This window comes from Ambystoma mexicanum, chromosome 5p (assembly GCF_040938575.1).
Source record: "Ambystoma mexicanum isolate Mex_15411 chromosome 5p, UKY_AmexF1_1, whole genome shotgun sequence".
Taxonomy (NCBI): Eukaryota; Metazoa; Chordata; class Amphibia; order Caudata; family Ambystomatidae; genus Ambystoma; species Ambystoma mexicanum.
This window is the reverse complement of record NC_090930.1, coordinates 1,056,740,462-1,056,753,715: the sequence shown is the minus strand read 5'-3', so window position 1 is coordinate 1,056,753,715 and position 13,254 is coordinate 1,056,740,462. Positions and strand designations below refer to the sequence as shown.

Here is a 13,254-nt window from a genome sequence, read left to right as displayed (position 1 = left end):
GCCATCTATACCAACCCTGATTTTAGCAAGTGTGCCTAATAGCATAACTGTGGTTTAGTTGCATTTAGAAAGAGTGCCCAAGAGCATAACTGTGCTTTAGTTGCATTTAGAATATACAATCCGGTGATATGTTGAATTTAAAAACTGTGAATAATCCCACTCATGGCAGAGCTGATTTCAGAAACTATGAATAATCTCACCGGTGGCATAGCTCAAGTTAGAAGGTGAAGGTGTTGAATAACATCGTCCTACGGTATAATTGACCTAGAAATTAAGAATAATATCATCCTAGCCTACAATCAGAAATTAATGTGGCATAGGTAAATTTAGAAGTCCCAATTCCTATCACGAACAGAGCTAAGCCCGGCACGCAAAGGGCATCGTTTGTTTTGGATTAGTGGAGCTGTTAAGCTGTGGCTGCGACCCTTCTACCCCCCCCCCCACCTGCCCTCTGACAGCCGTTGGAGGATTTGAGGTGCCTGCCTGCCTGCGAGGAGAGAGCCGTGCTGCGCTAGTTGGCTCCGCCCCCTGCCCGCCCTCTGTGACGACACCAGGAAGTGCAATAAGACCTGCCCCCGGACACCCTTGCGGCGCTAAGCCCGGCACGCAAAGGGCATCGTTTGTTTTGGATTAGTGGAGCTGTTAAGCTGTTTGGCTGCTTGCGGTGGCGGTACAGGTGCTGCCTGTCTACCAGCTGCGGGAAGCTACTGAGGCGAGAGATAACGAAGACCCCTTCGAGACAATGAAGTCAATCCCGATCTCAAAGGGTACACAAGCAACAGGACTAAGAACACGCCTGCAGGTAAGAGAGAGATTCGCTTCACTCCCAGAAGCAAATGGGAGCCCGGAGCAAACCCTGAGACCCACGACGCTAAAACAAAGCCGACTACCATTTGGCACTGATAAAAGAAAAAGCTTATCAGTGGGAGACAATCAATCCAATACGGAGAAAGCACTCTCACAGCCGGCGGAAAACGGTGACAATCTGTGGTTGGCACCTAATTTTCCAGAACCACCCATGGCATGTACTACCGCCACGGAAAGAGAAATCACAAAAACTCTTTCCCCATCATCATCTCCAGGTCAGGTAGAGGTGGTATCTGATGGGGTTTGTGAGAGGAAAGAATCTGAACAAAGCGTTCTAGAATCCAATGAAGTCGCTGAAATAGCAATTGAGGATTTTTGCAAGGGGAAAGTAGCTCTACCTGCTGAAATGTCAGCAGGCAAGGACACTAGCTCCACACAGGGAAAGGAGATAACAAAGGCAAACCAACTGTCAACTAATCCACTTGTAGACGCGATAGGAAATCAGAAGGCGCTACAAACAGAGGATGAGGCCCTCGGAACAGTTCCTAAAGATGGAATAGGGGTGGATCTTAGTGATTCAATAATTCAAGAAAGCCTGGACATGAGTCTAGAAAACCCTATAAGATCATTAGCGGCACAATTTAGCCCTGGCGTGGCTAGTATTGTAAATAGCCAGCAAACAGTAGATCAAGCTGACAAATGGGACGTGCTGTAATTGGGACATATCGAAGACGCTCTGCAGGATTCGATCAAGCAGAATAAAAATACTGACCTTAGAAGGACTTCAATGATAATGCAAGATCCGATAGACATTTTCCAACCATATAGGGAAGAAAGGATTAGTGCCAAATTGAGGAAATACACCATAGCAGCTAGCCCAACAAAGGAGAAGGGGAATCGAACTGTAATGCCCCTAAAGGAAGTAAATAAAGGAATTCTTACAGATAACTACGACACAGGATCCATTAGTCCTCGCTTGGGAGGGCGGAGGCCGTTAGAAAGATTGAATAACAACAATGCAGCAGACACTGCACCGGCAAGCCTGAGTAATCTTAGCCTGGCAGATAAAATCATGCAAGACATTACTACAATAACGGATAAAATTGGAAGAGAAAAAAGAAGGAGTTTCTGCCTGATCAACGAAAAAATGGCTGCCTTGGATAAAGAACAGTTTGAGAATACCGTCATATCTCCTTTTGGCCTTCGAGAAAATAGGACAGCACTGAAAGGAACTCACTTGCCACTTTTGGACGACAGAAATAAAACCTTGCCAGTGGCGAGGGTGAACGAAGATATGGAAAAGGTTGAAGTAAGAAAGGATCACACGGGAAGTAATCTAGCCAGCCGCTTAAACTGGGAAGAGGAAAACAGGCCTACAGGAGACACACGGGATAAGCAAATCCTAGGGATAATAACTGAGGCCTGCAAAACTGAAAGAGAAAAAGATTTGAACCATATTGAAAAAGTGGTTATGTCATCGCTAACTATAACACTAGCCCCTTTTCTTAAGCTCTATGAGGAACTTAAAGACTCTATTCAAGAGGTAACCATCAGCAACACTCAAATAAAAGAGAATCATGTTAATATGACCTCGGCCCTGCAGAGCTTAAATGAAAGAACAAACAAAGAAGCTGAATTAACTCAAATTTGGCAATCTCGCCTCAGTGATCTAGCTAGACGTGATGCGATTGATAAATCTGTATTAATGGAAGCGGTCCTGGAAGACTGTAAATGGATGAGAAGTACCCATAAACATAATAACCAAAGGCATAAGGAGGACTGTCCTGACACAAAGCTTAAAGAAGGCAAGGGACCAATGAAATTGAAAAAGGATGCAACTAACCTCCCGAATCAAAAGGTACAACAACAGGAAGAGGTGATCCTGATCCCGTCTGGGATAAAGGAGACTAACAAGCTGAACTCTACAAATCTAGAACGATCTTCTTTTGCAATATTCGCTGGGGTGACACCGAAGGATCCGAATCACCGAAATGGTAAGGAGAATATGAGTGCATCGAATGAAAAAGGGAAAAAACCCAAAAATGAATCCCTTAAACGTAAAGTAAATGGTTCAAGAGCCTTTTTGAGAAATCTAAGAACTCCACCAAGAAGAGAAAACACAAATTGTGCCAAGAAATCTAGAAGAGAGATGAGTATGAGTAGTCATATAGGGTCCGAGGGACTAAAAGATCAAGCAAAGGAGTTAAGGGAAGAAAGCAGGGAGGATCCAGAGCAGCAAGCGAATTTGAGTGACCTCATTGAGCTGATGGAATCTGATAGTGAGAAGGAAGACTGGGATAGCTTAAGTACCTCGGATTGGCAAACTTTAGACAATTGGGATACAGTAGACCTAACCAAAAAATCTAAGGAAGACCTGAAGTCAAAGCCCCCCAAGAAAAATGCCCAAGAAAACATCAGGGAAAAAGAACGACGACCAGGTACAAATGAAATTGAATTGGACTCTGACCAGGAATCTATTAGATTTAAGACATTGGAACAAAAAAGAAAAGAAATGGTGAAGGGAGGGAGGATTGAAAAAAAAATCCAGAACAACACTTGTCTTAAAGAATCAACTGATAAGGAAAAAAAAAAGGACTATGAAGTCAAGAAAAGGAAAGAACTACCGCTAGGATCACCCCTGAAGAAAACCATTTTATGCAAAGGATATTATCTAAAATTAGAAACAGCAGAAAATGGACCAAGAAGGGTGATCTTAAATAGAAGGTATGTGGTGGAGCTCTGTAAGCAAGCCCTGTCACCAAGGACGATATCAACGGAAGACATAAAAATAGTGGAATTCCCAAAGGAACATAGGCTGGACCAAGTTATCTTGCACTTGTCATCTAAAAATATAAAGCAGAAACTATTGGATGCTTCAGACACTTTAAGAAAAAGAGGGTTCCGACTGGAGGATTTAGACGAGGAACCTAGACAATTAAAAGAAAAAGCCCATACAGAACAAAGAAAAAAGACAAAAAAGGAAATCGCAGTAAGACCAAGATCAATAACTCCGGGGGTGAAATTGAAGAAAAATAATGAAAAAAGTAAAAATGAGAAAGAGTCTCAGGAGGAAGAGTCTTTATCAACTAAAAAGAATAAAGAGATACTGAAAACCCTGAGATTCACAGTGGATAACTCGGAAAACTTAAAGATGGATAAGAACAAACCCACTAAAGCAAACAACCAGGGAAAGGAATGGGCCTGGATGGCAAATGCCTTGATTTCCAAGAAGAAACAATAGAGTACGGAGAATGAGCAGACCCGGATCCTATGTGCATCGTGGAACACAAGAGGTTTCAAACATCTGCTCTCTAGTAAATGCGATTTCCTGACTCAATATGATTTTATCTCAATACAAGAATCATGGCTACGCAAACCCCCTATATGCGAGGGCTATGAGGTATACACAAACCCGGCTAGGAAGGGACCAAAGGGAAGACCGTTTGGAGGCCTCATGATACTCAAGAAATTGGAATGTCCACTAAAAGTAATAGAACACCTGACACCAAACCCCTATGTGCAAATCCTGAAAGTCACATCTGAAGTGGATTCCCCGAAAATCCCAAAACAAATGGTCCTGATCAATATCTACTGGAGTGAGAATATGCAGGGCCAGACGAACTTCTTAACGTCAATCACGGAGGTAATTGATCAATCCATGATGGAGGGAAATGGCCAGCTGATAATATTAAATGGCGATTTAAATATCAAAATCCTAGACAAAAATGGTAAGATCAAAGCTACTGATCAGTTGCTAGGAAAGGAAAAAATATGGATGCAAGAAATGAGAATCCGTGAGATGAAGATGTTAAATGGCCAGACTAAGGGAGATCTTCAAGGGGCCAATACTTGGTACAGTGGGAAATCAGGTGCTTGCTTAGACTATTGCTTTGTGGGAGGAAACACACTGGAGCGGATACTCTCCTTCACAATAACAAAACAAACTAGCAGTGATCACTGTCTGTTAGCAACCGAAATCGTTTGGGAAATAAAATCTAACAGAGGAATTGAAAGAACAATGGAAACTGAGGTTACAGGAGGAAGAAATCGTCTGAGAATTAAAAATCGGGCAATCCCGAATCTAGTACTAGGATACAAAAAAGCGATAAACAACAATGAAGAGCTAGTTGACTACAAATGGCTGTTGGAAGCCCATGAGATTAAGTATGATCCAACTAAAAAAAAGAACAGTAAAATAAAACATACGTATGATGAACAACTTGTGTTAAGAAGGAAACAATACAGGTCAGAATTGAGAAGCATAAAAAAGATAAACAGCTCAGAAAGACACGAGCTCCTGAGAAAATGTCAACAAACATACAAAAACTGGCTGAGACAAACTCGGTATCTAAGACTGCAGAGAGACGCGGAAAAAATGATAGCAGCCATATCGACAAACAACGCTAGAAGTACCTGGGACTTACTAAACGACAGAGAGCACAACCAATCTGCCGTAGGTATTAATCAAGTCTCGGAAGATAAATGGTTCGAACACTACACTACTCTTTATGAAGCGGAAAGTGGGGGAAAAGCTATTAAAGAGATCTCGGACTCAACTCCGTGGGCCTTGAATTTTGATAAGGATGATATCCGAACCCTGATAAAAAAGCTTAGCACCTCAAGAGCAGCCGGTCCAGACGGCATTTCCAACAAATTACTAAAAGAAAACTGTGAGGCCTGGACGGAGCTAATATACACATTATTTCAACAAATCATGAAAACCAAACAAATACCAGCTACATGGACGGAGGCTTATATAGTACCGATATATAAGAAGGGTGATCGCGAAAACCCTAGGAATTACAGGCCCATAGCACTCCTAGACTCTATTGGCAAGCTATTTGCGTCACTACTCCTGAGAGATCTAAAAAAATGGGCCACCGAGGCAAAGATTCTTGACGAAAGACAAACAGCCTTTGTAAGTGGAGTTGGCACCGCCTTGAATCTATTTTTGATCAACTTGTTGAAGGCAAAGACATTAGCCGGGAAAAAAAAGCTCTATCTTGCATTTATTGACCTCGAACAAGCCTTCGATGGAATCAATAGAGAGCTCTTGTGGTTAAAAATGAGAAACTGGGGATGCCCTAAGGATCTACTTGAAGCTATTAAAACATTGTACACCGATACCTCAATTCAAGTCCAAATTACAAGCAATGGGGGACTTTCGAGGAGGATTAAAACCTATAGAGGAATCAAGCAGGGCTGTGCAGTAGCCCCATTCCTTTTTGTCCTATACATGGCAGATATGAACATAGCTCAGGAGCAGATTCGTGCATTTCCACCGACAATAAATGGAAAAGAAATACCTTGGATGCTGTACGCTGATGATGCGGTATTCATCGACCAAACACCAATAGGTCTACAACGACGGATCGAATCCTTTAACAACTACTTAAAAGAAAATAGTATGAAGATGAATATCAAAAAATCCATGATCTTAACAATGAAATCAAGCCGGGGCAGGAGACAGTCCGGTAAAACAATACGATGGTCATTAGAGAACCAGAATTTAGAAGAAGTGGAAACGACACTCTACCTGGGGATAAGGATAAACAAAAACAGCAACGAACAGGCGCACTACTGTCTGATCCGGGAAAAACTAGTGGCTCTAACAAACCAAGGGATTTGCCTACATCGCAGATATGGGAAGTTTTCTTTAATTCCAATTGTAACCTTCTACAAGCAAAAAGTGTTGGCGGTCATCACTTATGGCACGGAAGCACTCATAGCCCTTAGATGGGAGGTGTGGAATCTCTGTGAAGCATATTTCTGGCGGAAAATTTTGCGCCTACCAACCTCATTACCAGTGGAGCTCATTAGAACTGAGCTCAGACTCCAATCAATAAACTCTGTTGTACTCTGGAAAACCTTATCATTGTACAGAAAGTGCATTTTGGATATACCACCAAAACCATTTGAAATTCTAGCCAAAACGAACATCCGGAATGAAGACAAAATGCTTAATGATTGGAAAAGCAGCTGCAAGGCACAGTTGGAACAACTAAATCTTGAGGAGGATACCCTAAAGAATAACCCGGATAAAGCAAAAAGAGTGATTCGGGAAAAGGATTGGGAGGAAACCCAGGAACAAAGATTGAGAAGAAATCTATGCTATAACATCATCTGGGAAAAAAAAGGCTTGAATATCCTACCGCCATATCTGTTGAAATTTCCTATTGAACGCTACCGGGATTTGCTGCTGCGTTGCAGACTTAATATTTGGAATAGCAGAGAAGTGAAATGGAAAAGAAGACAAATTGACAGAATAGCTGCATATTGTCGGTTTTGCAAACGGAAGGACCAACTGGAAACGATTAGACATGTTATGTTAATCTGCCCAGCTTTAAAATGCAAAAGAGAGATCTATATGGGAAGTTACACAATAAATATCACTGTAGAGACGGAAGAAAGTTATTGGGAAAGAATCCTCACTGCGGAAAAAATTGGCAAAACTCTAGATGCATTGAAATTTGTTGAGATGTTAAACTTGAATCAAGAGGAATAAGAATCTGATCTGTAAGAGAACGCTACGAGTAGTCCAAGATCCTTAAGTGCTGAATTACTTTGATTGCCCAAATTTTGAATAAATGAGGCTGTGGATCATAAGAAAAGGGGGAGATTAAGTCAATGACGGGACAATCATTGCCTGATGACAATTGGATCTAGGGAAGTTTTAACAAAGTTTTAACAAAGGAACATTGTTTTTTACTAAAGGAATAAGGATGTAATGTTAAAGGTTTAACTATACTTAACCAATAAAACAATATAAAAAAAAAAAAAAAAAGAGTTCAGCCGGTTACCCGCAGCGGTCGGCGAAGGGTAGAAATTGTAAATGACATCATCCTTGGTATAACTGAACTCAAAAGTGAGAATAATCAACCTCACCGTGCTGCATAGCTGAACTAAGAAGGTGTGAATAATCACCCTGGGATATAGTTGAACTTAGAATGTGTCCCTAACTGTGGTATAACAAGTGTGAATATTATCAACCTCTGGTATAGCCGAATGTGGAAAGTGTGAACAAAAAAACCCAACTACAGTTTAGTTCAAACTTGGCCACAACATGAGACCACCCAGCCCACCATGGTACACCGAAAGTCGACCCACCCCTACTTTCGCAACCCATTCGCTGACCATCACACCCACAACCTAACCTCTATCCAAACACCAAGCCAGAGGAGCCCGATGGCGAGCCGTCCAACCTAAAATTCCCTGCTCCTCCCATCCCCTCCACTAACCCACCCACTATCATCATCCCCACACCCCCAGCCCCTCCAATCAACAACCCTCCCACCCTCCCAGGCACACCCTGCCCCACGACCACCCCCTCCACCTTCCTCCCATCAACTCCCATAAACATCCTCCCCGACCCCACTCCTTCCCCTCTCTAAAAACTGCACGTCTCACACTGACAAGAACAGTAGCCACATCCCTTTCACCCTCCGACCCCAACCACCCTCTCTCACACTCCAACTGCAACAAAAACCCTGAAAAGAAAACTTACCTGGTCTTCCTCAAACTCTCACTACTCCTCGCCACTCCTGTCTCGACCCACCACACCAGTCTCCTATTCCCGATCAGCACCAGCCTCCCCTTCTTCACCCTGCCTTAAACCACTCTCCCCACTCTCCCTTGAATTCTCACCAACTACAACTGAAATTCCTAACCCACCACACCCCACCTTCAAGTCCCCCGACCCAATTCCAACCAACCCGGCATACCCGTCCAACCCCTCCGCACCCACCCCCTCGACCGCCCGCCCACTCTTCCCATTGACCACCGACCACCCCTCTCTCTCACCCCAGTGTCCACTCTCTCCCATCACCTCCCCACAAATCCCCACTCCACCCCTCCGACTCACTGTCCTCCCCTCCCATCCTCCACCTCTGCTACTCCCTCATCATCCTCCTGTACCAAAGTAAGATGCATCCTTTTTAATGCCCGATCTGTAGCAAAAAACAGACACAGCATCTTTGACCTCCTCGCATCTGACAAACCGGACCTGGTCTTTATCACGGAAACCTGGCTCTCTGACGACTTTGCCCCTATCGTCCATGAAGCCTTCCCCACTGACTACTCTCTCATCGCACTGAACCGACCCTCTAGAGGAGGGGGACTAGCAATCGCCTTCAAGTCACTCTTCTCTGCCACAGTCATCGACAACCAGCCAACCATCTCTTCCTGCAAATCGCTACTTGTAAAACTATCCCTCCCCCCTTCGTTCTCCCACAGCTTCCTAATCATCTACAGACCTCCTGGCTACGACAGACATTTCTCAAACAACCTCTGCGACTCGATAGCCACCCTCCAAATAAACCATCCCACCCTCACCCTTCTAGGAGATTTCAATATCTGGCTTGACATCCCCACCAACCCTATGACCCACTCTCTAGTTGACTCCCTAGATGCGATTAACCTCCATACCCACTTAAACGGGCCAACTCACTATAAAGGACACACCCTTGATGCCATCCTCAGCTCCCACGACCAGATACATCTAAACCTCCCCGACCCCTATCATCTGGTCTGATCACTTCATTGTCTCTCTCACCAATTGCTCACACACCCCACTCCCCACACCCGAACCAGAACCTCAAAATGTACGCAAATGCTGGAAGAAACTAAAAATCCGTCCCAACCTAGCTGATGCGCTCCGTCAGTCTCCTCCTCCTACCTGCACACCCAATGAACTCCTAACCTCCGACGACTTTGTCTCATGGCTCAATACCTCATTAATCCCGCTCTCCCCCACTTGCAAACCTTCAGCTCGCCATGGCCCTTTTCCTAGATGGTTTACACCAGAACTGAAGACCGCAAAACAACTATATAAATCCCTCGAATGCAGTGGCGGAAAGACAAAACCACCCTGAGTAGATCCACATTGGCCTGGCACCAGCACCACTACAAAGCCGAAATACAGAACGCAAAAAAAGCCCACTACAACTCTGGAATCCTAAACTGCGAGAACTCCACAAATCATCTCTGAATTCACCAAACCATCATTTAACACCACCCAATCGACCCCCTCACAATCACTCTGCAACTCAATATCTCTCCACTTTTATACCACTGCTCTCGAAAGAACAAATACTCTAATCAACAAACTAGCCCTCATGCACCCACCACACAATCCACCCACCTTACCTGCCATCCCACCGCCTGCAACCACTACCGACCCGACCGTCGACTCTTTTACCTCAATATCAACTGACCAATTTCTCAAACTTCTCTCCACTTGAAAACCATCTGACTCCCTGCTAGACCCCTGCACAGCCACAACCCTCAAAGAAATATTTGCATCTACCTGCGCAGGAGAACACGCAAGAACCATCATAAACGACTCCCTCTCCTCTGGAATTTTTCCAGACATGTTCAAAACTGCTCATGTCAAGCCTCTTCTAAAAAAACCTTCCCTCAACCCTCTCGACCCCAAAAACAACCGCCCCATCTCAAACACCAGGTTCCTTGCTAAACTCATTGACCGAACAGCCTACTCCCAACTAAATGCCTTTGTCGAAGCCAACAATCTCCTAGACCCCGCTCAATCAGGTTTCAGACCCCGACACGGAACCAAAACCACCCTAACCTCAATCTGGGATGACCTCAAAAACACTGCAGATTCTGTGGGATGCGCCGCATTAATCCTTCTTGACCTATGCGCCGCCTTTGACACAATCAACCACTCAATACTCCTCGACCGCCTCCACTCCATGGGAATCCATGGAAAGGCTCTCAAATGGATAGCATCCTTCCTCAACAATAGGAACCAAATAACCCTACTCTCCTCCTATGCTTCCCCTGCCCGACCAGTCAATACCAGAGTTCCACAAGGAACATGCCTATCAGCCCTCCTGTTCAACCTCCATATGTCCACCCTCCCACGAATAATCCGCTCGCACAATATCTTGTGCTACAACTACGCCGATGACACCCAACTAATCCTAAAACTCCTTAATTCAAAACCCAACTGCCAACCCAACCTCGCTTCCTGCCTCCTTGACATAGACCATTGGATGACCACAAACCACCTCCTGTTAAACCCCTCCAAAACTGAAATCATGGTGTATGGCAACACTGAACTTCTTCCACACCCCCTACCCTAGCCATCTGCCATGGCAATTCCCTGACAACCTCAAACGCAGTAAAAAACCTTGGATGCACTCTCGACTCTGACCTAACCCTCTCGCTCAAAGTCAACAATGTCTCCAAGTCCTGCCACTACCACCTCAAAATTCTTAGGCGCATCTTTCCATACCTCTCCTTTCCCAACAGACTCTCTGTGGTCCAGTCCAATCAATTGTTATGTCAAGAGTGGACTATGCTAACCCCCTCTACCTCGGAGTCCATGCGTACCACCTGACTAAACTTCAAAGAGCACAAAATGCCGCAGCCAAACTGCTACTAGCACTTGGCCCAAGAGATCACTAAAACCCTACCACCCACCGCGCACCCTAAGATCAAGCTCTGCCCGCATCCTAGTGATAACAAAAACCAACTCAGTCAGGTTAGGTGGATCACCATTCTCAGCCCTGGCCCCCACTCTGTGGAACTCACTTCCACCCCATATCCGACTCACCGATGACCTCATGTCTTTCCGCAAACTACTGAAAACGTGGTTCTTACGACTCCTAACACAAATAGTATAATGGTTGCTGCCTCAAAAAAATAAAATAACAATCCGGCATCAAGACCCAATCAAGAAAATAGAAAACTAAAACTGCTAAGGTAAATTAAAATGGATAAACTGACTAGAACGAATGAAGTGGATAAAAGGAATGAAGTGGATGAAAGGAATGAAGTGGATGCAGTGGGTGAAACGAATGAAGTGGATGAAAGGAAAGAAGTGAATGAAAATAATGAAGTGGATGCAGTGGGTGAAACAAATGCAGTGGATGAAAGGAATGAAGTGGATGAAAATAATGAAGTGGATCCAGTGGGTGAAATGAATGCAGTGGATGAAACGGATGAAATGGATGCAACGGATGAAATGGATGCAAAGGATGAAATGGATACAACGGATGAAGCGGATGAAACGGATGAAGCGGATGAATCAGATGCAGCAGGTGTAACGGATGAAGTGGATGGAAGAGATGAAGCCGACGAAACAGATGAAGTGGACGGAACGGATGAAGTGGACGGATCAGATGAAGTGGATGGATCGGATGAAGTGGATGGAACGGACGAAGTGGATGAAACAGACGAAGTGGATGGAACGGCCGAAGTAGATGGAACATATGGAGTGGACGGAATGGATGAAACTGATAAAGTCGATGGAACGGATAGAATGGATGCAATGGATAGAGTGAATGGAATGGATAGAGTGCATGGAACGGATAGAGTGCATGGAACGGATGGAGTGCATGGAACGGATGGAACGGGTGGAACAGATGGAACGGGCGGAACGGATGGAACGGATGGAACGGACGAAGTGGATGGAACGGACGAAGTGGATGGAACTGATAGACCAGATTGAACAAACAGAACATATGGAACAAACCTAGTCGATGGAACGCATGGAGTGGATGGAACACATGGAGTGGACAGAGTGGATTAAACAGATAGAGTCGATGGAACGGATAGAATGGATGCAATGGATAGAATGGATGCAACAGATAGAGTGGATGAATGGATAAAGTGGATGGAACGGATAGAGTGGATGGAACGGATAGAGTGGACGGAACGATTAGAGTGGACAGAACTGTTGAGTGGAAGGAACTGTTGAGTGCATGGTATGGATGAAGTACATGCAACAGAGGGAGTGCATGGAACCGAAAGAGTGCATGGAACAGATAGAGTGCATGGAACAGATGGAGTGCATGGAATGGACGGAGTGCATGGAATGGATGGAGTGCATGGAACGGAGGGAGTGCATGGAACTGATGGCATGCATGGAACGGAGGGAGAGCATGGAATGGGTGGAACTGGTGGAACGGATGGAACGGATGAAACGGGTGGAACAGGTGGAACGGACGAAGTGGATGGAACTGATAGACCAGATGGAACGAATAGAACATATGGAACAAACCAAGAGAATGGAACAGATCAAGTGTATAGAACTGATAGACCAGATGGAACAAATAGAACGGTTTGAACAGACGGAGTGGATGGAACAGATGGAGTGGATGGAACAGATGGTGTAGAGTGAACGGATGGAGTGGCAAGAACGGATGAAGTGGATGGATCGGATGAATCAGATTGGGTGTATGGATCGGACGGAGTGGATGAAACGGATGGAGTGGAAGAAACGGATGGAGTGGATGCAACGGTTGGAGTGGATGCAACACATGGAGTGGATGGAACACATGGAGTTGATAGAACACATGGAGTGGATGGAACGCATGGAGTGGACGGAACGCATGGAGTGGACAGAGTGGATGATACGGATAGAGTCAATGGAACAGATAGAATGGATGCGAAAAACAGAGTGCATGAAACAGACAGAGTGCA

The 13,254-nt window shown here is 44.7% G+C and overlaps 1 protein-coding gene across 1 annotated transcript; it reads left to right on the top strand.

The window, feature by feature from the left end:
* Positions 1-1,600: 1,600 nt before the first annotated feature.
* Positions 1,601-4,048, top strand: LOC138480622 (glutamic acid-rich protein-like). Its single transcript, XM_069612317.1, has one exon. The coding sequence runs from the start codon at positions 1,601-1,603 to the stop codon at positions 4,046-4,048; it is 2,448 nt and encodes an 815-aa protein (XP_069468418.1).
* Positions 4,049-13,254: the final 9,206 nt, after the last annotated feature.

What these genes read in the sequence shown, in the direction of transcription:
- LOC138480622 (XM_069612317.1), top strand. Translation starts at nt 1,601, where the DNA reads ATGCAAGATCCGATAGACATTTTCCAACCATATAGGGAAGAAAGGATT.